This window comes from Labeo rohita, chromosome 25 (genome assembly GCF_022985175.1).
Source record: "Labeo rohita strain BAU-BD-2019 chromosome 25, IGBB_LRoh.1.0, whole genome shotgun sequence".
Lineage (NCBI taxonomy): Eukaryota > Metazoa > Chordata > Actinopteri > Cypriniformes > Cyprinidae > Labeo > Labeo rohita.
The window spans coordinates 166053-192849 of record NC_066893.1 but is presented as its reverse complement, the minus strand read 5'-3'; the positions used below and the strand labels follow the sequence as shown (position 1 = coordinate 192849).

Sequence of the window (26797 nt, the reverse complement as noted above, 5' to 3'; positions counted from 1 at the left end):
CATATTCTTTTTTTTTTTTTTTTAATTTTGGGGTAAAATGTGGCTCAAAGATGCAGGGCAGTTTTGATATATTCATATATTCATATGCAATATGATAATCACCCAATGCAGTACATGCATGTGGCCCGTGTGTGGAAAAAACACATATAAGAGAGAGCAGTCATTTTGTGGCATTGGTTTTATTGCAGACTTGCAGACCTTACAAAATAAGAGTGAGTTAAACATGTGGATCAGAAGGCCACTTCATTAGTCTACTGAGAATACAATACTATTATCAGCTTCATTCTGACCTTCACTATCACAAACCAGCCTGACTCAGTCCCTGGGTAATTACATCACCCTCTGGTGCTTAATACAGCGAATCCCAAAGCTTAAAAAATACATTTGCTATTAGATATGAGAAATATGCATTTACAGATGTACTGTATAAGCACGGACAGTCCTGGCTCAGTTATATAGCATTATATTCAAGCTACAATCAAAGAAATTATGCAAAAGGATTGTCTTTCTTCATTAGCCTTCAAGCATTGCATCCCTTCATCTCTATACATGTCGTGGTTAGATGTACATAGTGCAGGAGGGGGTGATAAGGCAGAAATGTAATTCACACGTGATCCACATCTCTACTCTCTAACACCGGCAAATATTTCAGAGGGAGAACCGCTGCCTGCCAGCTGGAAGCTTGTAGAGTTTGTGTAGAGTTTGCGTAGAGTATGTTAGTGGTAAAGTGGATACATTCATTTACTCATCCTACTGAGAGCGTGTGGTTGTGATGTGGGATGTGGGTGTGTCAAGGTTGTCCTTTTATTCCGTTTCGGTGTGTTGTTGATGATGTCCAAGCTCCTGCGACTGGAGGAAATGACATCAGCCACAAACTTTGTGCAGTCAGAGCACACATCTCTCAGGTTGCAGCCTGCGGCGTACAGGTGGGGAAACTCTTCCTCGACCGAGTGTCTGGAGAGAGAGCACAAAGACCTGCAGACAAACATCAGATTTTAGTCATTCCAGCAGATTTTTTTCTTCAGTTATCATTTTCTAAAGCTGCTTTCACTTTTGCATAATGACTCCAGCACTCATGCAAAATCAAATGGCTGTATAAACTCTGGGTTCAATAAAAATGTTCATTGCACCTCATACAATATAGATAGTATCAAAATCATTAAAAACAGGAAAAATAACTGCACTGCAAAATTCTTCAACTATGAAATTTATTAAATTTCAGCCGTGCAGCTCTACAGACAACAGTAGCACTGTTCAGCTCAATTTAGTTCAATTTAGTAATTCAGTTTAGTTCAGTAACCGTGTGAATGTTGCAAAGTTCAGTTATGAAACAGGCTCAGTTCAACTCAGCTCTGTAAAGACAATAGTGCCATTGTTCAGCTCAGGTCAGTTGATTCAGTTCAGTTTAATAACAGTGCAAAGTTTAGTTCAGTGTCATTTCAAAGTTAATTTCTGGCACTGGCCCACACAGACGGTGTGGAATGTGACTGTAGTCGTTAAACTTAGACACACAGCATATATTTACTCACTTATAGACTTCACTCTTGTGACTCTTCGCACTGCTGTGAAATCCCACAGTGTACACGGGAATGTGTGCCATCTTTTTGTATGGAATTTTCATCTGTTAAAGGCACAAAATAAAGCAAAATCACTTGCGGAGTTTGTTTCTATTGTTAAAATATCAAGGTGTAATAAACATTCATTTAGAAAAAAGTGTAAACAAGAAGCCTTAAAGCGCTGGTTCTTAAAGGGGTCATGAACTGAGAAACGAAAATTCCCTTCATCTTTGACAGAGGTCATTGTACTATAAAAACATCCTGTGAGTTTCAGAACTCAAAATATTGTTGTTAGTCTAAAAACAGCTTATATTAAAGGCAGTTTGCCAGAACAAAATCTTTTGGAACGTTCTACTCTATGATGTAATGCATAGATAAGCACCGCCTCCGCAGAAGAAGACTGACATCGCTGCTTGTTTAGTCCCACCCACCGATTTGCACATAGTGTTTGCCAGAGAGGCGAACGTGCAGGTCTACGCAAAAACCAAACGATAAAGATGCTCTGAAAACAACAGGACACTCTGCAGTGCCAAATTGTCGAAAAAAAAACAGTCTTTGCATTGCCTTCCTTCTGATCCCAACATTAGGAAAGAGTGGATGAACTTTATTTTGAAGGAAGTTACAGACCACGTCAGTAAGAACCTGGTCCTTTGTTTACTTCGTTTTACCATGGATTCATTTACAATTACCTATAGCATCAGCGACGCAATGCTCTTTCCCTTATCTCAGGGAACCCAGGTTACATGAGTAACCAGAGCGACACAATTTGACAGGATTTTCAAAAAGATTGAAACTAAAAGACAATGCTGTGCCGCCTCTGTCGGATCCGACAGTGATGTAGCAACAAAAGGGTAACTGTTTTCATTACGTGGTCACTATTGCTTTGTCTCTTCTTACAGATTGTTTGAAATGTACTGAGTAATTTATGTGTTTCAAACCTAAATCACAGTGGCATCCATCCATGAGGATTGAATGTACACTGTTAGCCAATCATAGGAGTGGTTGTTTACTTCCGAGCCTACAATTCGCCACACCTATAAACACAGCGTTCTGTTGAGGGGGAGATAAAAGCAGGACAAAACACAGCCTATTGCTTCTAAATTATGTTTTTGATGTAAAAAATCTTGAAAACATTATTAATGGACCTCAGAGAACAGTACAAAATAATAAAAAAAAAAAAACAAAGGCAGTTCATGACCCCTTTAAATGGTGGGAGAGCAGATGGGTAATAATACATAATTACGAATAGTTAGCAACATAAATAGACGTATTAACTTTTGGAGGAGAAAGGGCTTCCTGTATCATTTGAGAGTCCAATCCTAATCTGCTGTACTCATCTGTTACATGCTAGTAGCAAAATGCAGATGGAAAGGTTGTGCAACATGTCCCATCTTTGAAAACCATGATCCAAATATACAAGCTAAAACAAAATATGAACCATACAAATTAAATATGGGTTATGTAGCTATAATGGAGCATCAATAGGTGCAGCAGACAAGGCTTATATATACAGTGATAATATATTGTGATAATATTTTGAAAAATAGCTGTAACTAAATACAGGACGGACCGTGTACAGTTGGAACAGAGGGACCGCTGAAACACATTAAATAAATTGTGTGTAGCTGACTCATGGCCACAGCTGCATCTGACACCACAATTAGTAACTGTATGAGTATGTTTTTAATCATCAGTTTTTGTGTGGTAATGTAAAAAGAAAAATGTGTTCCTACTGTTCACAGTATACCCCATACATATCATGACTGATTTTGGGCCATTTTTCATCCGTTTCAGCCCTGCAGTAAAGCTTGTAATGTTTTTGAAATTTGTTCTTAATTCAGGCTTTCTCTCTGAAGAAATACCTCATAATACAGTCATGGCCAAAAATATCAACACCCTTGCAATTATGTCAGAAAATGCAACACTTCTCTCAGAAAAGTGTTTCAATTGCAAATGTTTTGGTATTCACATGCTTATTGTTTTTGTTTGCACTGCAACAACACAATAAAACAGAGAAGAAAAGTCAAACTTGATAAAATTTCACACAGAACTCTTACTGGCACCTTGTCAAATTTGTAAGAAATTATTGCTTTTCAAGCATGTGATGCTCCTGTAATTTGTATTTAGACACATCTGTGGCAAGTAACAGGTGTGGGCAATATAGTAATCACACTTGCAACCAGTTAAAATGGAGAAAAGTTGACTCAACCTTTGTGTTGTGTCACACTGAGCCTGGAGAAAAGAAAGAAGTGTAAAGAGTTGTCTGTGGATTTGAGAGAAAAAAAACTGTGGAAAAACATGGACAATCTCAATGCTACAAGTCCATCTCCAGAGATCTTAATGTTCCTGTGTCCACTGTGCGCAATATCATCAAGAGGTTTACAGCCCATGGCACTGTAGCTAACCTCACTGGACGTGGACGGAGGAGCAAAATTAATGAAAAATGACAATGAAGGATTGTTTGAATGGTGGATAAAGAACCCCAATTAACTTCCAATCAGATTCCAGCTAATCTGCAGACACAGGGTACAACAGTGTCAGCTCGAACTATCCGTCGCCATCTAAATGAAAAGGGAGACCCAGGAGGACACCACTGCTGACACAAAGGCATAAAAAAGCAAGACCGGAGTTTGCCAAAACTTATGTGACAAAACCACAATTCTTCTGGGAGAACGTACTGTGGACAGATGAGACAAAAGTTAGAGCTTTTTGGTAAAGGACATCATGGCACTGTTTACAGAAAAAGAAATGAGGCCTTCAAAGAAAAGAACACAGTCCCTACAGTCAAACATGGTGGAGGTTCAAAGATGTTTTGGGGTTGCTTTGCTGCTTATGGCACTGGATGCCTTGACTGTGTGAACAGTATCATAAAATCTGATGAAAATCAAAGAATTTTGGGGCACTACGTAGTGGCCAGTGTCAGAAAGCTGCGTCTCCACCAGAGGTCATGGGTCTTCCAGCAGGACAATGACCTGAGACACACTTCAAAAAGCACTCAGAAATGGTTACACACAAAGCGCTGGAGAGTTCAGAAATGGCCAGCAATGAGTCCAGATCTGAATCCCATAGAGCACCTGTGGAGAGATCTCAAAACAGCAGTTGGGAGAAGGCATCCTTCAAATCTGAATGACCTGGAGCAGTTTGCAAAAGAAGAGTGGTCCAAAATTCCAGCTGAGAGGTGTAAGAAACTCATTCATGGTTACAGGAAGTGATTTTTTCCAAAGGGGGTGCTACCAAATATTAAGTTAAGGATGCCAATAATTTTGTCCAGTGCATTTTTTTAGGTTCTGTGTGGATTCTTTTTTTCTCTGTTTTTTTGTGTTGTTCCAATGCAAACAAAAAAAATTAACATGTGAGTACCAAAACATTTGCAACTGTAACAATTTTCTGAGAGAAGGGTTGCATTTTCTGACAGAATAATAAGGGTGCCAATATTTTTGGCCATGACTGTATGTGGCTGGCCAGGGTCATAAAGTAATATCTTTATAACATGGGTGAAACTGAACATTGAAATATTTTGCCAATGTTCTATAGTGTGAAAAAAATGACTACTAAAGTGCTGCATAAATTTAAAGAAAATATATGTTTAGTACCTTTGCACTACAAGAGCTACAGACAGACCTAAAAGAGAAAAAAAACACATTCACGAAATGTTCAGAACAGCAAATCAGACGATGTTAATATTCCATGTTCCAGTTAATATTTATGATACTGAAACAGAGACCTTTTACACAGGAGGCACGTGGACGGCCATGAAAACAGTGGGAACTTCACCCGACAACAGCAGCATATCTACAAAGCAAAGAGGAAGAAGACAAAAATGAACACTGTTTTCATTAGCATGTCAGACTGGTGTTGATCATATGATCCACACAGACATTCACACCTTGCCTTTCTTCAGATTATTATAAAGGTCTTTGTTCTGCATGTATTTCTCCATCTCGGCCTTGACGAGTATCCGGCGTACATTAATGACTTCATCCACTGTTAATGCCAGACTGTCCACCGGATGACTGAATTCCTCCTGTGTGTGAGGGAGACAAAGAAAACTACTCAGATTATTCAGATGGTACAAACAAACAGGAAACATGTTTACGATAATGTATGAAGACAATTTATTAAACACTTCCTTTTCATTTTAAGAAATGAAAGAAATCTGTGGTAATCTACAGCATTTCACAGATGCTGACACTATATAGCCTTTAGTAGTAACTGGGGCAAAATATCAGCATCACTGACCATCCACTGACGTTTGGTGAGTCCATCAGATGCCGCAGCACCATCACTGTGTTTGCCAGCGGAGCTCAGGGAGTGACAGGTAGACGGGGGCATCCGAAACGAGGCTGGACACAAAGAGAACAGTGGAGAAGAGAGAAAGACAGTCAGGCATCTCAATTTATTAATTCAGGAAAAACACGCTGATGTATAATTTTTTATTATTCACTTTGACCAACCTGATTAAGAGGTCCATCTAGTGTTGACACTGGAAAACTGAATTTTCTTTATTTTGACATAGGGCCAGATTTACTAAACAGGGCAAATGAATCCCATAAAATCCCATCTAAACACAATGGGAGTGGAAAATTCTGCGGCTGATCTAGTGACAATGAGCAAATTAAAGAACACAGACGTATAGTCAGATCTATTACATAATGACCAAAACAATCTACCAAGAGCAGTGCAAATTAGCATCTGGCTTAAGAAATGCTTTTTAAATTACGGTTCAATTACCAGTAAACTGGCTAGCGCAAACCTCATTGAATCATGTTGTATGATTCATGTAAATATTCTCCTCCCATAAATTTTGCGCCTTAAAAGAAAAACTCCTACAAATAACTCTGTCCACACCTTCTCATCGCTAATTTTTCACTCTGAGTTTAGTAAATCCTGACAAGAACAGGGTTTGCACTAACGCAAACTGTTAGTAAATCTGGCCCTTAATGTTATAAAACCACTTAATACCTTCAAACCTCAAGCCTTCAAAACTACTTTCTGACCAGGTTTTCTCAAGTGACTCCCTTAACCCTAAGTCATGTTATGCTTAAGTAATGTTTCTGTAGGATGTATGTAAGGATGTTTTGCTAAAGTTGTCTTCTCGTTTTTCTTGGTACTAAGTGTTCTTTTCCAAAAACTGCTACGAGCTGGCAACGTGTTATTTAAAGATCTCCTGTTTCTGCTCAAAAGGTGTAACCACAGCCTCATCTTTATTTTTACTCAGTCTTATCTATTGCGTATTGTCATGTCAACATGACCTGGCTTTGACTTCAGGTTATTTAGGTGCAGAAAAATATCTGGCGTATGTTGCGACAAAATGGATAAATTTGCTGGCATTGTTCTCCCAGAAACAAACATGATATACTGAAAGACTTCGTCTGCCTGGATCTCATCTCATTCAGTTTTGCATCAGTCATCACCATCCATCTCCTTCAAGATCAAACACTGCAAACACTGTTCATCTTCTCCGTGATTCTAATTCCATATACGCCAATGAGACCTGTAAGGCATCAGCGACTATAAACATGAAGCTTGACATTTTCCAGCAGAGATAGCTATGCTGAATCCTGAAAATCCTACATTACGACCATATCACTAACAAAGAGGTACTTTGAAGGAGTGGTGTGTACAAACTCACACATCACTGGTGCCCAAAGAGGACCTCCAACTGTCTGGCCACAAAGACCAAAAACGCTGGACAATATTTGCTACCCGATATGCAAGAGATAATCTGGTTAACAAGTCAAGATACCACAGGTCAGTTTTTATACATGCTTTCTTTTGCGTTTTTCTTTCGCATCTCAAGCAAGCACAGACACAAATTAAGCTTGTCTTTAAAAGTCATACTTCTATTCAGACTGTTGCTCTGCCTTGACAGTAGCTCACCTGAGAGCAAAAACTGAAAAGAAGATGCTAATGTCGGTGTGTCACCCCTTCAAAAATAGTGCATTCACAGTGCATTAACTAATGTTATTACATGGCTCTGTGGAATACTCGATTCTGATTGGTCAGTCACCACATTCCAAGGTATGTTATTCCCCGATAACCACCAGTAAAAAGTAATAACACAGGCTCAAATGGGTAACTGCCTGCAGTTGGCGCTGTTCGCTTGCTGGGAACATTTTTTCATGGAAGCTTTGCTTTTGGCTAGATAATAAAATATTAAAACTCAATTCAATATTATGAGTACTATTATTTAATTATGTCATCCTGGACTCAATCTCTCATTTCATACAAATGCAGCTGCTGCCATTTTGAGACGAATGTTTTGTACACCGTAATAGATTATACGAGTAACTTACAAACTGGTAAAATTATTAAAGATTTTTGTCTTAAAATAATATCTTTTATCGCCATAATTATTTAAGTGGTGAAATGCTGTGTTATAAGACTGCAGCATATCCCTTAAATGTCGGTCTAGTTTGAACTTGCCGCTTGCTAGCAACGGCTTTCTGCACAGAAGCTTTGTTTAAATATTTAATCTAAGATCAATGTTTCGTGTCTAATTTACTTTTGTGGCAAGCAGCTGTGTAATAAGCGGGATAAAACAATAAAACCATCACAGAAAATTCTAATGGTTTCCACAACAAATACCATTACAAACATTACAAACCATCAAATTTTAACCATTAAAACCATTAAAAAATGGTTTTCTGTAGTGTGTTTTGGGACATATTCCATTAGGATTTATTGGTTTTAACAAGCCACAATCGAAAGTAACCAATTACCAGTAGAGACCAACAGTGTCCATTACAGTTTCCATTAAAATCAATACAAATCCCATTATAACCAGTAAAACCATTACACATTTTGTGATGGTGTCAGCAGGGCATCCAGCAGGTTGTTATCGCAAAACAAAGCCCTTCAGTCTTATACAGTGCACCCAATAGCTCAAACATTGTACCCTGAAGGTGGTGCCGTGTATTAGGATGATAATGCACCAATACACACAGCAAGACTGGTGACAAGAGTGATTTGATGAGCATGAAAGTGAAGTTAAACAACTCCCATGGCCTGCACAGTCACTAGATCTGAGTATTATTGAGCCACTTTGGGGTGTTTTGGAGGAGCGTTTTCCTACACCAACATCACATAGTGACCTGGCCACTGTTCTGCAAAAGGAATGGCTCAAAATCCCTCTGGCTACTGTGCAGGACTTATATTTGTCATTCCCAAGATGAAATGATGCTGTATTGGCTGCAAAAGGAGGCCAAACACCATACTAATTGTGGTCTAAAACCAGGTGTTTCAGTTTCATTGTCCAACCCCTGTACAACTGCCCTCCACTTCACTTTGGGCTGCTGATAAGCCTGTTGGGCCTTATTCTGCGATAACAACCGGCTGGTTGTACATTATTTCTTACTTAAGGGGGTCATCGGATACCCATTTTCCACAAGCTGATATGATTCTTTAGGGTCTTAATGAGAAGTCTATAACATACTTTGGTTAAAATTTCTCAATGGTAGTGTAAAAACACCCTTTTTACCTTGTCAAAATCAGCCCTGTTCAGAGCGAGCCATTCTATTGCATGTTCCTTTAAATGCTAATGAGCTCTGCTCACGCCGCCCCTCTCTACTGTGGGGTGACGAGCCGGTCTGTTTGCTTTAGCCACATTTAGCCACATTTAGCCTCTTTTAGCCGCAAAACTTGCTAACTAGAACATTATTAAGAAAGGCTATTTGCAAAGATTCATGAAAACCCTTTTAATCAATTCTGATGTAGGTGAAGCTGCATCACAAGTAATTCACGCAAACATAGACGCATTTATGTAGATCGGCAGGCACATTTCCTTCTAAAACGAAAGTAACATTAATCTTCTGCGTCTTCAGTGGCTCAGTCGGGAGTAAATGATGATTGTTATGATCATTATTACATTCAACAACAGAACACCTCAATCACTCAATCGGAGACATTGTTGTCTTCCCCGGCACCGGAGTTGACACAATGGCGGTCGGAGTCAGACTGTTACAGTTTACTCAGGGCGGGTCTAAGGTAAAGACGGTCATGTCAATCAACTATCGTGGAAGCGGCCTTTGTCAGCGTGATGTCACACCGACAAGAAGCTGAGAATGGAAAGGGGCTATTTCTTATAAAGATTACAAAAATACAATTACATAAATATTTCATCATAATAGAGTGTATGTGTACACACACTTCCAACACGCATTTATGTTCAAACAACATGTAAAAGTGAGCTTTGCATCCGATGAACCCTTTAACAAACAACCCTTTAACTTTTGATTTTAATTAATGCATTAGTAAATGCTGAAATTAACATCAACTAAGATTAATAAATACTGTAGAAGTATTGTTCATGTTAAATAAAGTAGGTAACTAATGTTAACTAATGAACCTTATTATAAAGTGTTACAGGAGTAACTAGCTACAAAGTATAGCAATGTTACTTCACTCTGATAATACCTTTGCAGCTACCAGTTCATTTTAGCAAATTGGTTTGTGCAAATTATTCATTTCAATTAACTGGTTCAAAAACAGAATTGCTCTCCTTTCATTACACAACAGTGTACACAAATGTCCCAGCATGTCATTGACCTGGGCCCGTATTTACACAACGTTTTATCTTACCACTAAGAGTTCTAGCAGTAAAAAGCGAGTTTTCTCCTAAAATATATTCACAAAGCTGCTGAGATGAACTTTTACTAAGGAATATAGAGATGTCTTAAGCTAAGAGTAAGGGTGGGGTTGACCTCGTTGCTATGGATGACGTCAGCATGCTTACTAATTATGCACACAGTGATTGGCTCTGTCAGAGATTTATTCATAGAAATATTGTAGAGTGTAATATTATGTTGCCACACTCAAATAAAGGTTTAAAAATAAAAATGTTGCCACATTCAAATAAAGATTTGAAAATGCAGGTTAAGAGTCACTAATTAAACGTCTTACATGTGTGCTTCTTGTAAACAATTCAGCGGATAGGCATATAAACAGCCTTTTAATTAGCAGAGTAGAATAATCATAGCTGATAGTAAGACATGCATATGTAAAAGAAAACCAAACTGGATGCAAGAACAGCTGTTACTTCTTGCTCAACTTGTTAAAGGGGTCATCGGATGCAAAGTTCACTTTTTCATGTTGTTTGAACATTAATGTGTGTTGGCAGTGTGTGTACACAAATACGCTATAATGATAAATCCACCCAGTGGTTTTTATTTAATCTGTAAAAATAATTTCCCCTTTTTCAAATCAAGCCATTCTCAGCATCTTGTCTGTGTGATGACACACCGACAGAGGCCACTCCCATTGCTCCCCGTTGACTGACACGGCCCTCTTACCTTAGACCCGCCCTGATGAGCAGTAACAGTCCGTTCACCACTGTTTTGATGCCGGAACAGGGACCTAGACAAGAATGGCTCCTAAGCGATTGAGGTGCTGTGTTGCTGGATGTAATAATGAACATAGTGGTCGTCATTTACTCCCGACATCTGAGCCGCTAAAGATGCAGTGGATTACATTTGTTTGTGAAGGGAATATGCCTTCCGATCTACATAAATGTGTCTATGTCCACGCGAATCATTAGTGATCAAGCTTCACTTACAACAGAAGTGAGTATAAGGTTTTTTTTTTAATGAATCTTTGCAATGGCCTTTCCTAATAATGTGCTAGTTAGCAAGTTTCATGGCTAAACACGGCTAAATGCGACTGAAGTAAACAGGCTCGTCACTCCACAAAGAGAAGAGAGGGGCGGGGCGAGCAGCTTGTTAGCATTTAAAGCAACATTGACCACAACAGGATGATTTTTACAGAGCTGATGCAAGGTAAAAAAGGTGATTTTTACACTACCATAGAGAATTTTTTTTACTAAATGTTAATGACATGTTATAGACTTTTCATTAAGACCCTAAAGAATCATATCAACTTGTGGAAAATGGGCATCCGATAACCCCTTTAATGAAAACAAGGATCTAATCAAAGGAAAAAGTGTAGTTGGGATAACCTCCAAAACCAAAAAGATGAGTGGGAAAACATATGAGTGCAAATAAATGCAGCGTGTTTCTAAAATGTTTACATTCCGAGGCAGATTGCCGGCAACAGACATTTTAGACCTGCTGAAAAAAAACAATAGAAGCCATTACAGAATTTTTCAAATGGTTTTACTGGTTTTTATGGTAACTGTAATGGACCCTGTTGGTCTCTACTGGTAATTGGTCACCTTCTATTGTTAGCTTCTTAAAAGCACTAAATATTATTGGAACATGTCCCAAAACACAGTACAGGAAATCATTTTTTAATGATTTTAATGGTTAAAAGTGGATGGTTTCTATTGTTTTCTTCAGCAGGAAGGATAGGCCTAGTTTGTGGTTTGGTCTTAGTGACTTAGGAGTCCATTTCACTACTCCTACCATTCCACAGATTTAGGAGCTAGTTTTAACACTAAACTGCAATGAGAAATAATCTTAGAGCAAAATGTAGAAGTCCTAAATTTAGGATTGAGACACACCCATTATTTTTAAGATTTTCTTCTAAATCGGAAAGTTAAGATGTTTTGTGAATACGGGCCCTGAAGTAATATTTTGTTAAATACTGCTTGTTTCATTACTATGTTTTTAATTTATTGTTTTTAAGTGTTATTAGTTGTATTTATTGTAAATGTATGTCCAAGCTTGCTTTTTTGCCGGAAAAATATAATTTGATATATATCAATGTTTTTTGACATTTTCTGCTAGTGATTTTTTATTCAAAAGAATAGCTTGAATGTAATTTAACTCTTCTTTAAGCACATCTTGCTAATCTTTCTGAGCAACATTTAGGTCAATTATATCATACAGGTGTTTGTCCAGGTCTGACCTTGATAGATGTGTGGTGGTCCGACGCCTGTCAGCGTGTGTGATCGAGGTCTCTCTCCTCTCAGGGGACCGACACCTGTGAGCTGCGGTGATTCCGACATCACTTCCCCTCTGAGCTCATCCAGGTCGTGTTCGGAGAAGGAGCGATCTCTCTTCAGAGGTGTAGGAGAGCTCTCCACCCGCCTGATATCCATACCGTCTGGAGAGTCCTCATCCTTCACCAACAACATAAAAGGTGTGCTAGTCAACTTTATTTTGGGAAATGTTCTTCAAGACTGTTGCAAGAGCAAAATCACAGAAAGTAATGCTGACTGCACTGAAATCTCTCACCTCAAATATATTCATCTCCTCCATTTCTGCCAGCGTCGGAGCTTTTAGAAGAACACGTATGCGAGACGGTGGACGGGACCCTGCTCCTGTGACTGACAGGTCAATGCAGGAAGTTGATTTGATGTCACATTGGCATGTGTGTGCCAGACATGGTAACGAGCCAAATGCTGGAGAGCAACAAAACATTGCTGTGAATAATCTAACACACATCTAGAGAGCTACAGAAGTTATGGAGGACAGATATGTTTTTTAACACAGTGACAGGGTTTCGATGTAGCAGGTGGTTAACATACATCTCGTTGAACTGGACGGCTCCACAGGTTTAAGTTTGTGATCTTGTCTGATCTCGGCCAGGACTCGATCGTGCAGCGACTGCTGCCGCTGAGGGGGAGGAGGCAGACTGCGTTCGGAAACCTGCAGACGTAAGGACAGTCTTAAAACCAAAACAGTATGCATTCTGAAAGACACTGTGTTCACTAATAGTTTACCTCTCTTTCTTTCTCTTCCTCAGAGAATCTAGGATCATTTTACCAAAGCAAAGCAGCAGCTACAGTGTTACAGTTAGTACTGCACTGAAGAAAAGTTTCCTTCAACCGCAACACTGTCATAACTGAAATCAAAAATGCTTTCAATGCATCTTTGCCTACTATGTAGTTACACTGTAGGTTACAAACAGCATTTGCAGCATTAACCAGTAAGTTCATCGAGATTTGGCAAGAAGTACGACAATATGTCATGCTTATTAAGCATTCTAACTTTGATTAACCAATCAGAGAAGTCGCTGTAACAGAATTCATGGCACAAGAACTCAAATAACAATCAAATCAGCGTCCTTACACGATTTCTTCACTACTTCTACATTATACATGGGAAAATTAAAAAAAAAAAACACATCATTACTGACATTTTGTCAATAGTTTAGTCATATTGTACTTGTTTTGATGTTATGTTACTACTATGTTTTGATTTAATCTGTTTTGTTCTGCTTCAAATCAAAGTTCGTAATTTTATGATCATCTCAGATCTGGCTGGTTTAGTATATGGAACAGAATTCTTTAATAGAATTCCATTTTAAATGCTCATAGACAAAATGAATGGGATTTTATTTTTTCTAAAAAAAAAAAAAGGCTGCTGAAAAAGTAGGTGGTCATTGTTATGTGGAGTGAAATGATGGATGAGATTTCACGATAAACGATGTTGGTGCAACACCGCAAAAACAGAAACTCAGTGACAAACAAACTATCCTGCTGCTTGTTGTGGTTCTGACTGGTAAATTTACAGTTGAAACCAGAAGTTAACATACACCTTGCAGAATCTGCAAAATCAGAGATCATTCAAAATGCATGTTATTTTTTTACTTAGAACCCACCTCAATAAGATATTTCACATAAAAGACATTTACACATAGTTCACAAGAGAAAGGTGAATTTATAAAAATGACCCTGTTCAAAAGTTTACATACACTTATACTATGTTATACTTATGCTTACATATACTTAATCCTGTTGTTACCTGAATGATCCACAGCTGTGTTTTGCTTGTTTGAAAAATCCCTTACGTCCCACAAATTCTTTGGTTTTTCAGCATTTTTGTGTATTTGAACCCTTTCCAGCAATGACTGTATGATTTTGAGATCCATCTTTTCACACTGAGGACAACTGAGAGACTCATATGCAACTATTACAGAAGGTTCAAATGCTCATTGATGATCCAGAAGGAAAAATGACGCATTAAGAGTCGGGGGTGAAAACTTTTTAAAGGGGTGTTATTATACTTTTTCGCTTTTTTGAATTTTAATCAGTGCGTGATGTGTATCTTTGGGCATTAAAATAATCTACAAAGTTACAAATCTCAAAGTCCACTCCAAAAGGAGATATTTCTTTTCAAAAACTACAACGAACGGCTCCTTTGGACTACAACGTTTGTTTTATGCATGCAATGATGTCACAACGCGGCCCATTAGAATATCATTAAATTAAATCCCTCCTCCGAAAATTCGAATTGTTGGGGGGTGAGTAGGGACGAGGTGGGGGATTAGCCGCGGGGTATAAACACAAGCATTGACTTGAGTGGCAGCTTCAGAGCAGTAACGCGCTGCAGATGTGTGCAGTACAGGGGGTCGAAACACATGCCGAAGCCATGATCTTCCTCAGTTGCCACGTTGGAGCCATAACGCGCCGCAGACGTGTGCAGTGTGTGGTAAGAGTATTCTGCATTCATCATACAGTGTAGATAGCTTCACTTATAACGCAAGTGTTTTTAAAATGTATAAACTTGCACTAGAATAGGCTAGACTAATCAGTGATGATGTTCTTTGATAATGTTAATGTTAGGCTGCTTTTAGCCTTATGCTGGAGCTGGTTTCGGGCAATGAAACTAAGCATGTAAATAATTAAATAAATTAGCATGATAATATCCAAAACAAGTCCATTAATATGCATCCATCCATAATAAAAGGTGGCTGACACGGCTCCGGGGGGTTAGTAAAGGACTCCTGTAGCGAATCCATGCATTTTTGTAAGAAAAATATCCAGATTTAAAACATAAGAATCACTTTAATCTAGCTTGCACTAACAGTTGTACATGGGACTTGCTTCTCTGACAAGGGGCGTGGCAGTAGTGGAGCACCGTCTAAGCTGTTCGCCAATCGCAACGCAGTGGGACAGCTAACCAATCACAACACATTTTGTTTTTCGGAAGGCGGGCCTTCATTAAACCCGGAACTAATCGAGCCATTTGTGCCGGGCTGGGAAAAATGTATTTTAATAATGTAAATTATGTTAAAAATAATGCATTTTTCGAACCACCAAGCATGAAGGCATGTTCTAGAAAAATCTAAAAAAAAATTATATTTAAGCAAAATAAGAAAAATGTACACATCTTCATTCTGTTCAAAAGTTTTCACCCCCTGGTGCTTAATGCATCATTTTTCCTTCTGGAGCATCAGTGAGTGTTTGAACCTTCTGTAATAGTTGCATATGAGTCTCTCAGTTGTCCTCAGTGTGAAAAGATGAATCTCAAAATCATATAGTCATTGCTGGAAAGGGTTCAAATACACAAAAAGCAGCGGTTTAACTGTTTAGGACAAGCAAGGGACTCATGAACAACTATCACTAAACAAAAAAACAGCTGTGGATTATTTTGGTAACAACGCAGTATTAAGAATTAAGCATATGTAAACTCTTTAATGGGGTCATTTTTAAAAACTCAATTATTTTCTCTTGCGGATGCATGTAAATGTCTTACGTGAAATATCTTATTCAGGTCAGTACTAAATAAAAAATAACATGTATTCGTATGATCCCTCTTATTTTGGTAAAATAATTAACATTTTACAGATTCTGCAAGGTGTATGAAACGTCTGGTTCCAACTATACATAAAATAAATACAATCACTACATGGTTGCATTGTAGTGATTGTATTTATTTTATGTATAGTGCTTTGTCTGCTTAGGACATGGTGTTATTGCACATTAGTTATGTGAGCAACTAACTGGTTTAAGGGGGGGTCTTGATCTGATAAAGTCCAAGATCAGCTCATGAGCGTTTCGTTTCACACATGTTGAAATATTTCCATCTACCTGCAGAAGACAAAGAGGCACAGAGTCATGATATTATAGTTATTATCAAATATAAAGACAATGTCTAATCACTATTATGCTGCATCTGCTGAAAAGTCTTTCCAAAGCCATAATCTCACACATATAGTCGACTTACCGGGTTAGGATGAGATTAAGTGGGAGATAAACCACTCAAAATGTGCTTACCACAGCAACCTCAGTGCCACTTCAGTGCCTTCAGCATGAGTGGGTGTAGTTAGAATGCACTCACCACAACTTTGCGTAGTTTATATTTGCGCGAGCGAATGTCTTGCATGAGCATCTCAAAGGGTGTGAGGCTGAATTCTGTGGGTAGTGGGTTAAACGGCTGCTCCTCCACCTTCTTGAGCTTCACGCCCTGCCTCAACTCCTTCATCAGCTGCACCCACAGCCGAGCCTAAGTCACCAAAGACACACACACAGTCTCCATCATTACATTAGCTTATACAGCTGCACATCACAAAGACAAATAAGTCAATTAAACTACCATTACAGCTTTAATAAGCACACTTTTACCCAGTCAGCATGTTGAAGAGCATCAAGCTCTGCGGTGGAATTGTCCTCCTGTGGTTCCTCAGTCCTGATCTTCTTGAGCATCTACAGGAAAACATCAGATACTTATCAGAACAGAATCTTAAATTCTCGCACAAACTATGTCATATGGTGTTTTACATGACATAAAATTCTCTCAGACCTTTGGGGCCGTAGGTCAAACAGGCCCACTGATTTTTTTCATGTGACCTCAGATTGAGCTCTTACATACATTTTTCATCATACATTTGTATGTTTGATGAGGATATCTTATTCTGTTCAGGAGTTATAGGCATTTTACTTAAAGTGGCCCTGCCCCTTTTGAACGTTTGGCATCCCTTGCAACAGTAAAAATTTCAGGTGACTTAGGGTGACTTCAGGTTGATTGGGACACTTTTTCCAAGCCATTTCAATATTAAAAAGTGTCCCAATCAACCTGAAGCCACGCTACTAGTTCGCAAATGTAGGTTTTTCAAAAATACCCAAAAGTTTAGTCAAGGCTCATGATCAGATCTGAGGCATGTGTTTTGTCCGGCGTAAGCCAAGGATTCCAAGCCTGCAAGTGACGGTTTAGGAGTTCGATTTAACGCCCATGTCAGTCCAATTGGGGTGAGCATTGGTGACATTATAAGAAGTGTAATTACTACTATCCCTGCAAGTTCCAAGTCTTTATGTCTTACGGTTTGGTCTGCGCAATCAGTTTTAAATAGAGAACGCTGATCCGTGACCATTATAACTATTACAATAAGGTTTCAGCGCTACACGCTTGAACCCCTAATTAAACATGGAAAATAACCATTCAAAAACATTAATGTTTCAAATAAAATATATATGTTTATATATTTCAAGAGCTGTTCTAGTGAGATGCTGGCAAAAGTGAACATGAAATAAAATGATCCACTGGTTTCTCCACAACTCTTGAATTTTGATGTTTTCACTGCACACAAAACAAAATGTTACAGTGAACCTGTATTTAAGCCTTGGTTGTATTTTCATTTACCATACATCGCTTTTAATAATTCATTGTTTCAAGGTTTATTAAATATCCATTCATTAACGATAAAGTTGGTTCTTCACCTCTTTAGCATCTCTTATCCTGCTGAGGAAGGTCTGCAGCTCAAGGGTCTCCAGAAAAAGAGCTCGACACACGGCCTGGTAGTGCTCTGGTGCCAGCGCTGGATTTGCCAGTCTGCGGGCACAAAGCCCCATGACCTGGTGAACAGTATGAAAGCCATGCACTGTGCCTTCATCCTCCTCTTCTTCATCCTCATCTTGGCCGCTGTAGCCCTCGTCTTTAGCGGCATTGCTGCCGCAGTGTTTGGTTCCGTTACTGTCCTGACCACCAACCATAAACTCAATGAGCTGCTCGAGCTGAGGACTCAGTTCCCGCTCCTCGCTGTCATCCAGCCCCCAGTCCAAAGCGCGGTAGATCGCCACACCCATGGACTGAATCAGCTGCACGCACGTTATGAAGAAATGGGGAGTGTTTGAGGATAAAGAGTGCAAAAATGTACCATAATACCAAATTAGTCTCATTACAGTCTCACCTTTCCATCAGCAGCAGAAACATGGTTTGCATTACAGTCATCTAGGGAAAAAAAATACAAAATAAGCAGCAGAAAATTATACTTATATTTCTAGGCTTTTCTTTCTTTTCTTTTCTTTATAACCCAACTGATGTAAATGCACTGTACTAGTGTCAGATCCTGTAGAAGAAATACCACAGATTTCAAAGGTTTTTGCTTTACAAAATTTTACCTACATATCAAATTGCTTTCAGTGAACTATGTAAGCTAAATATTGTGCAAGTTCTGCATAGTAACGTAATTCTCCCTTAGCAGACTGTTTTTTTTTTGTTGTTTTTTTTTTGCTTTGTTTTATGAATTGCATAAATAATAGTTAAAGGGATTTTGACAGTCTATTGAAAATGTAGCTGAGTTGAGGCTCCTCTGGGTTGAACATACTGAATATTCAGGCTTGATATTACACTGGGAAGGCTTTTACAGTCAATGTAGCTGCCCTGCAGGCCTCTCAATACGCAGTTGCATTATATTCAGGGGGGTCAGCGAGGTGTAGAAATATTTCAAGACCATTAAACTTTAAAGAACAGCAGAGAAAACGCTCAGAGGTTCTTACTGGGAAGGCAACTTAAAAATAATGAAAGCAAAGTACTTGAGTATTTCTTAAAACAAAGGTGAAAGTTTTCTATAATTCAAAAAAAAAAAATATTGTAGCTGTTTCTTTTAAGATTTCTCAGTTTTTTTTTCTTCCAGTGTGACAGTCCAAACATACAGAGATAGTGGACCCTTATTCTTCTGGAGAAATTTGGGGTTTTCTCTGAAAGGTAGATACTGGACATTTCCTCTAGCGCACCACTACATTTGCATAAATTTAATTGAATTTACTCATTTAAATTAACCAAGATATGTATATTACAGTGCAGAAACCCACAAGACGCCCTTCCAAGTAGAGAACAAGCTATGCTTAGCAGCAGTGAGGTATGTCTTAAATAATACAGACACACATATATATATCTTAACATAATACATTTATGAGAAATATTAAAAACACATTTTTCTTTAATATTCTGCAATGAAGGAACTCCCAGTAATCTGACACATGACAGAAGCTGTGAAATGGCTCCATTCCAACAGACATCTGCTCAGTGGGCCAGTGGAAAAACCTCTTTTCTTTATAATGGATGAAGAGGACAAGGAAAAGGCCCTCAACAATCTCCTGGAAATATCAGAATCTTCCAGAGTGTCCTTCAAATTTCATTTTGTGTTCAGGGATGATGTGGAGTTATTTATGCAGGAGTGTCATGGCAAAATAGGCCTAATAGTGTATTGTTCACTTGATAAACTTCAATTTAATTTCATTTAAAAAACTTGACCCTTTAAGACTTGCACTGTATTTGTTTTCTAACTGCTTGTTTTCTTGAAAAATAAAAAAAATTAACTCTAGCTTCTCTAAATAAATTATTTTATATCTTTTTTATTTATTATATAATAAAAAAAGATTGCCCTATTCATTTTTCTGCAACCACTAAGCGCGCACAGCCGCAAGTGATGTAACTGTGACGTCTACTCGAAATTGGTCTTCAGGATGCAGGAGAAGAAAGTTCAACACGCTTCAGCAGTTAAAAAAAAAAATAATAATAATCACTAATGTTATGTTTATCTAAAGTCATTTTTGATTATTATCATGGCTAGTTAGATTATTAAAGGTGAGCAACAAAGACACTGGTTAATAAAATGGGATTAAATTCATAAAGGAGATTTGTATTATTTTACATATTTCATAATTACAGGTCTGTGTCATATTCTAAGTTTGCATTCATTGAGTTTGTATTCATTTTGAGGAATACTGAATCTGTTTTGTGCAAGTGAGATGAGTAAATGCATGTTTACATTTAGTCTAGAACTACAGTAAGCATCATGTTTACACCTCGAACACAACACCTCTGAACTTATTTATGATTCCTATAGATAAAAAATGTTAAACAAAGAAACGCCTTACTTAATTTTCAAAAAGTATCTCAGACATTTTTGTATAAATGAAAAAGTACTGCATTACTTAGTTACTTAAAAAAGTAATCTGATTACATTACAATAATGTGTGTTACTTGTCTAGGATGCACTATCTAGGATGGTATGAAGGTGAGTAAATGATGGCAGAATCTTTTCGGATGGACTATCCATTTAAATGTCATATGACAGCCTGGGTCATTGTAAAGCAGCAGTATCTGTTCCTGACTAGAAGGACAATACAAAATCAACATTAAAATCAAGTCTTCTAAAATCTCTCCTTTGAGGTAGGAGATGAAACTAAATACTGCATCTCCAAACATGGAACACTCTGGAAAAGTAGAATGAAACAAACAGCATAAAAATAGTCAGTATGGAATTTATGTTTTACATGTTTCACTTATTTATATGAGAGAGTCAGCTGCTTTTGACTTCCTATAATCTGGATAGTAAATAAGTATAAAATTAAAGCGTTTGAAGTATAGGGTGACTGGGTGGAGCTTTGTTTATTATGCCTAGTAATAATTTGTAATCTGTTGAGTGAGTAATTCAGTGACTCACCCATAACAGACAAAAAGTCACTGACCACCATCCTGCAGTGATGTCATCTACAGATGCGTCACTTAACCAATCAGTGAACAAATTCTAAAGATTCAAGTCACTGAGTATGTTTACATATACACTGAGAAGAGAGGGCTATAGTAACAAAAAAAAAAAAAGACAGTGGCAAGAACAAGTTAGTGAACACGTTTTGAAAATATCCAGATTTCTACATTATTTACCTTAAAAAAAAGTGGTAGGATCTTTAACTCGCAATTATAGACGAACACAATCTGACTAAAACAATTACATATAAATAATTGTACCAAACTCTGTATTTTTTTTAAACGTATTGAATAATCTTTCGCAGTGCAGAAGAATGAAACCTTGAAAAATTGCAGAGCCTCCTTTAGCAGCAAAACTTCAGCCAAACTTAAAAGACTTTTGATCAATTTTTAACATCTCTCCCCTCAAATCTGTTTCAGTTTATCAATATTTCTGGGTTGTCTCTCTTGAGACAGGGTTCAGATATTGGGTTCTTCATTTGCTATTGAATTCATAAGACATTTTTAATACTTATGCCATTATGCTGCATGACAAAAGAGTGTTTACAATATTATCATTTTGAATAAATGCTCCTCTTTTTTACTTTGTCTTTCTGCCAGCCAATTCTGAAAGAAGAAAAAATGCAGCAGGATCCTATTATTATAGTAATAAATGCAACTTTAACAAGCATTTATTGACAGATTGTCAATTGTCAATTGTCAGCTCTTACTTCAGTGCAGTGTTGGGGATATTTCAGCAAACAGCGTGCTTCATACATTTAGTTCAACAGTATTAGAGAGGGCAAATTTCATGCACATTTTGCATATTTGGTCCAAGTGTCTCCTTAACTCCTTAACTTTGTGTGAGAAAGATATTTTCATTGATGATAAGGCCTGTTAGTACTCAGGTTCTCATCTGTGAAGCAACTGACTGTACATTTTCTCCAATTACGACTCAGCAATTCAGGTTTGTTTGATCGGCATAACGGATGTCTGCTGAGGATCACGTACGCTCTCTTCTGTCTGCAATCTATTCCCCTAGCAAATGTGACTCAAACGTGGAGACAAAGAACCCAAGCATAGCTTTAGTTTTTAAACAAGTTTCCAGAAACGTGCAAGGCAAAAACGGGATCAAAAATGATCAAGAGGAGAACTAAAGTCTGTTACATCAAACAATGTAGGACAAACACAGGGAAAACACAAGGGCACAAGGAGCTAATTAAAGTCGGCATGAATAGTCTTTTTTTCCACTACTGTGATGTATATCTGAGTGAAATGACTTCTCAAATGAGAAAAATGTAGGGCAGCAGGATTTCATGGGATTGGTGAATTATTGTCCTTTGCTAATTGTGATCTCATGTGATGGACAGGTTGCTGGAGGGGAGGAATTATTGTCCAGCCTTCACACACCATCAGAGATGTCATTGTGAAGGGAAAGTTAATGTTTCGGATTATAAAAATAATAATATTAATAATATGCACATAATTTTTTTATAATAAAAACTGCACACTCTAAATATGCTGTGTTAAAAACAACCCAACGCTGAGTGAAATATGGACAAACCCATCAAATGGGTTGTTTTGACCGAGCAGTTGGGTTAAATATTATACTCAGCCTTCTGGGAATTTTTTTTTTAACTCAACTATTGCTTAAAATGACTATATGGCTGGCTTAAAATGAACCCAAACTAACATTTATTAGTATTAGTAGTAGTTAAATAAATGAACCATTATTAATAAGTTAAATAAATAATAATGAACTAATATTTGTTTTAATAACTTTTCAATGAATGTTCACCCTTAGATTTTTGCTGATGGCTCTAGTAATTATGTGTCTGATTTTTAATTTACAACCTGTTTTGGGTTCATTTTAAGACAGCCATATAATTATTTCCAAACAATAGCTGAGTTAAATAATACTGAAGGTTGGGTCAAACATTTAATTCAACTGCTCGGTCAAAACAACCCAGTCGCTAAGTTTGTCCATGTTTCACCCAGCGCTGGGTTGTATTTAACCCAGTATTTTTTAGAGTGCAATATTCCTTTGACTCATAGTGACTTTAACTATCAAAAAACAAGAACTTCAAAAGAAAGAAAGAAAGAGAGAAAGAAAGAAATAGCCTATTGTTTCAAAGAAACAAATAACTACTTGTAATTTTACAAGTTCAAATTTAGTTTTGTTTGGATTTTTATTTTTCTATTACATTTTTTTTTTTTTTTTTTTTTTTTTTTTTTAATAATGAAAAAAATATATTTTCATTTTTGTTATTATGTCAAAAATGTTGTGGTCAAATAGTTCAGTTATTTACTACACTAATATAATAATATCAGTTTTGTCAAACTGAATGTTATTGTGTATACTGAGCCTTTTAACAGTTAAGTTTATAAAACTTATAAAACTGTAAAATGTCTAAATGCCCTTCAGGGAAGTTTCATAAATATATTACAAACTTGACTGGCTGATTTGACTGGCTGACTGTCATAGACATTTATTGAATGTACATGTATTTCTGAAAGATTTTGACAATGAATGGATCATTTTGCATGTGGTGGCTGAAACAACTGTTCAAATATCTAAACCTTATGTTTTTATATAATGTTTCCTGTAGAAACATTTCTATAGCCTTGTGGACAGTGCGCTCTTGCCCTATGGGCGTCCCGTGTTCGAATCCCGACTCTAGGACCTTTCCCGATCTTGCTTACTCTATTGTTAGGCTTGGTAGGCTTTGGATTAGCGTTACTTGCATGTAATTACACATAATTAATTGTTATTAAAATAGCAAGTACTTGTAACATGTGTAACAAGGACACCTTTAAAAAGTGTTGCCGAGCATCCTTTCTCTGTAAACCTCTGCCTCTCTTCCAAAACTGACTCCACACACGTGCCAGCGTGTTTTGAAACGAGTGTAGTGTGAGGATTAACCCTACAAATACACACCGCAGCGCCCTCTGCTGCCACACTTTATCAGGCCAATGCAGACGGATACTAGAGTAAAACAGTAGCCAAGTTTTGCCGCTGTTTACAACACATTGTATCATAACACAGTCTTTAGAAGACAACGCTTCAGCAAAACAACAAGACACACGCATGCAATCAATAAACACAGAGCAAGTCATAATGCATCAAAGATGAAGATTGTTCAGGAATCAATAATATAAATAATAATATTTCACAAAACGCCACTGTTCACTGAAGTAGATGGGGATTAAAACAAACACTATCATCATCAATGCATTTGTGCAAGTGCTGTCTCGGTGCTGGACTAATATCAAATAACTGCATTGTATTGTTTTAATTTTTTTAAATGCAGCATTTTCAATGGAGGACGCATCTAGCATCGAATTGTTCGTAGTATACAAATGAAAAGCATTAAAAATTAAACATGCAGGGACGAAAGAAAACCCTCGAACCTGATTTCTCCTTTATCCTGTTGAGGAAGTTTCTCTAAACGAATGTCAAGTCCTTACCGCTGCTGTCCAGATGTGCCGTGACCGTCCCGTCCCTGTGCAGGATTACTGACGACGGATCTCGGATCAGAAACTCCTGGCCAGGCTGCGTGTGCGGGCGCGGCGCTCTCAGCTCTCTGCAGCACTGAAAACACACTGCCCAAGCCTGCTCCTCATTGATGGGCTGCTCGTACGACTTCAGCACCTCCTCCAGAGACAGTTCCCTGATCTCGCCTCTTTCCGCGGGAGCAGATACCCTTGAGTCTCCGTCCTTAGCGCTTGTGTTCGCTGATCTGGCCATGACGAAGGCCAGCTCTAGCCTACAGTTTCTTCAGGATCCACTTGAAGGTGTTTGGGAACGGAATGATGATTCTGCTGTTCATTCCGGGAAGCGTCTGCAGCAACGTCAGTCAGTGCTGGGCAGAGGAGCGGAGGCGGGCGACATCTCTGATGGCGCAATTGTGGCAGAAGACAAAACGCAAGAAAGAGAAAGAACAAACTTTATAAACATATATTGCCTATTCTATGTATGTTGTATGATGGATTTTTCGCATCGATCAAGTTTCCTGTATGATGTCTGAATGGGGTGTCATATCCTGCATCCTCTGCAAAGTGCTCTCTGAGCTCCTCCCACATACTGGACCAATGAAACAGATGAGCTGAACTTGCAGGGGAACTAGTTGGGATACATAAATAACCGAAGACGGCAAAAAAATGCAAAATTATTCAGCACATTCTGGTTAAAATCACAGCACGAATGGGTGTTATCTGTCTGAAAATGGCCAAAAAATGTCCAGAAAAATGGCCCAAAAAACCCCAACAACAATCAACCAATAAATAAATTTTAATTAAATTTGAAAAAATTAAATATTGACTCTAGCTAACATGTTTGACCAAATTTCCAAGGCATTTCAACAAATAACTTTTTGTGGAAAATGCAGTGATTACATTTAGAAAACAGAATCAACTGTAGCACAAAAGATGATTACAATTAAAATTTTGCAGGGTTACAGATGTCAAACACACTTGAATGACACATCACATCACTAGTTTCTTACACTGCGCTGGTGTAGTGGTTTTCCTAGCCTTAACTTCGTCAAACAATTTTTAATCAATGGAAAATTGAAAATCTTCAATCAGGTTTAAGACTCTGGGCAGGCCATTTGATTATTTGTGACCCTGGACCACAAAACCAGTCTTAAGTAGCACATTTGTAGCAATACCCAAAAATACATTGAATGGGTCAAAATTACCAATTTTTCTTTTATGCCAAACATCAAGTAAAGACCATTAAGTAAAGGATAAGTAAAGGAGATTAAGTAAAGATCATGTTCCATAAAGATATTTTGTAAATTTTCTACCATAAATATATCAAAACTTAATTTTTGATTAGTAATATGTATTGCTTAGAACTTCATTTGGACATCTTCAAAAGAGATTTTCTCAATATTTAGATTTTTTTTGTTTGTTTGTTTTTGGCACCCTCAGATTTTCAAATAATTGTATCTCGGCCAAATATTGTCCTATCCTAACAAACCAATGATGCTAAACAAAATGTTTCCTATGTGACCCAAATAAATTAAACTTGCTTTTCATTAAAGTGAACTTTGGACCAGTTCTCCTCTCTCCACGCAACATGCTCCTCAGCAAAGGTGATCTTAGCCTTTTGATTCTTTCTGCTGTGAGAGGCTTCATCACTGCAGAGTACACTTCCAGTCTGACTTCTCCTATACATGCAACAGATCCTTACCCTTTACAGCACCGAACTGGCAAGCAATTCCAGCTGCAGTGTTGAACCGATTTTTCACGGAGAGTCTCTGCATTATCTTGTCTTCCTGTGCATTTGTCTAACATGGATGACCAGGCTTTTTGGGGGACTTCAATGAAATAGTGTCATTATAAAGCTGCAGTAATCGAGAAATCACAGATTTTGAAGGACCAACTTCTCTTGCAATGGCCAAAAGGGCCTTCATCAGGACAACCTCCTGTCGCAGAGTTCAGTCATCTTACAATCTCAGTGAAAATTGGAGGAATGCTGCCAGTTAAATAGGGTTTGTCATATAATCAAGGAAATTAGCACCAGATGACAGATTAACACCAATTACTTGGTATCTGTAAGTATTCTCTAATTTTGATTAGAATTATTTTGCAAATACCTCATTTAAGTTTTTTATACTGTGCGTCAGAATACAATTAATTTATGAAATATGCTTTAAAAAACTCTAAAATTCTAATTTTGATCTCCACTGTATATTTATTAAATTGTAAATTATTATTATTGATTAAATCATTTGTATTATTTGTTAAATAATATATCTGACATCAATATAATGTGAGAATAAGAAGAAATGAAGACATATAATGGCTATATAACAATGTACAGTGTGTGTGTGTGTGTGTGTGTGTGTGTGTATGATTTAA

The 26797-nt window shown here is 37.6% G+C and overlaps 1 protein-coding gene across 2 annotated transcripts; it reads right to left on the bottom strand.

Annotated features, from left to right (window-relative positions):
* Positions 1–173: 173 nt before the first annotated feature.
* On the bottom strand, positions 174–24972 carry spire2 (spire-type actin nucleation factor 2). 2 transcript variants are annotated; one of them, XM_051100390.1, is made up of 15 exons: positions 24398–24972; positions 18366–18406; positions 17896–18273; positions 16804–16884; positions 16520–16684; positions 16183–16269; positions 12982–13102; positions 12689–12855; positions 12360–12573; positions 5796–5899; positions 5443–5580; positions 5281–5348; positions 5150–5177; positions 1530–1621; positions 174–975 (listed from the first exon to the last, which is right to left on the bottom strand). In XM_051100390.1, the coding sequence occupies exons 1-15, from the start codon at positions 24675–24677 to the stop codon at positions 738–740; spliced, it is 2202 nt and encodes a 733-aa protein (XP_050956347.1). In that variant the 5' UTR covers positions 24678–24972; the 3' UTR covers positions 174–737. The 2 variants fall into 2 exon arrangements, 1 of the variants encoding a protein (XP_050956347.1); XR_007825833.1 differs by having other exon boundaries at positions 961–975; positions 5448–5580.
* Positions 24973–26797: the final 1825 nt, after the last annotated feature.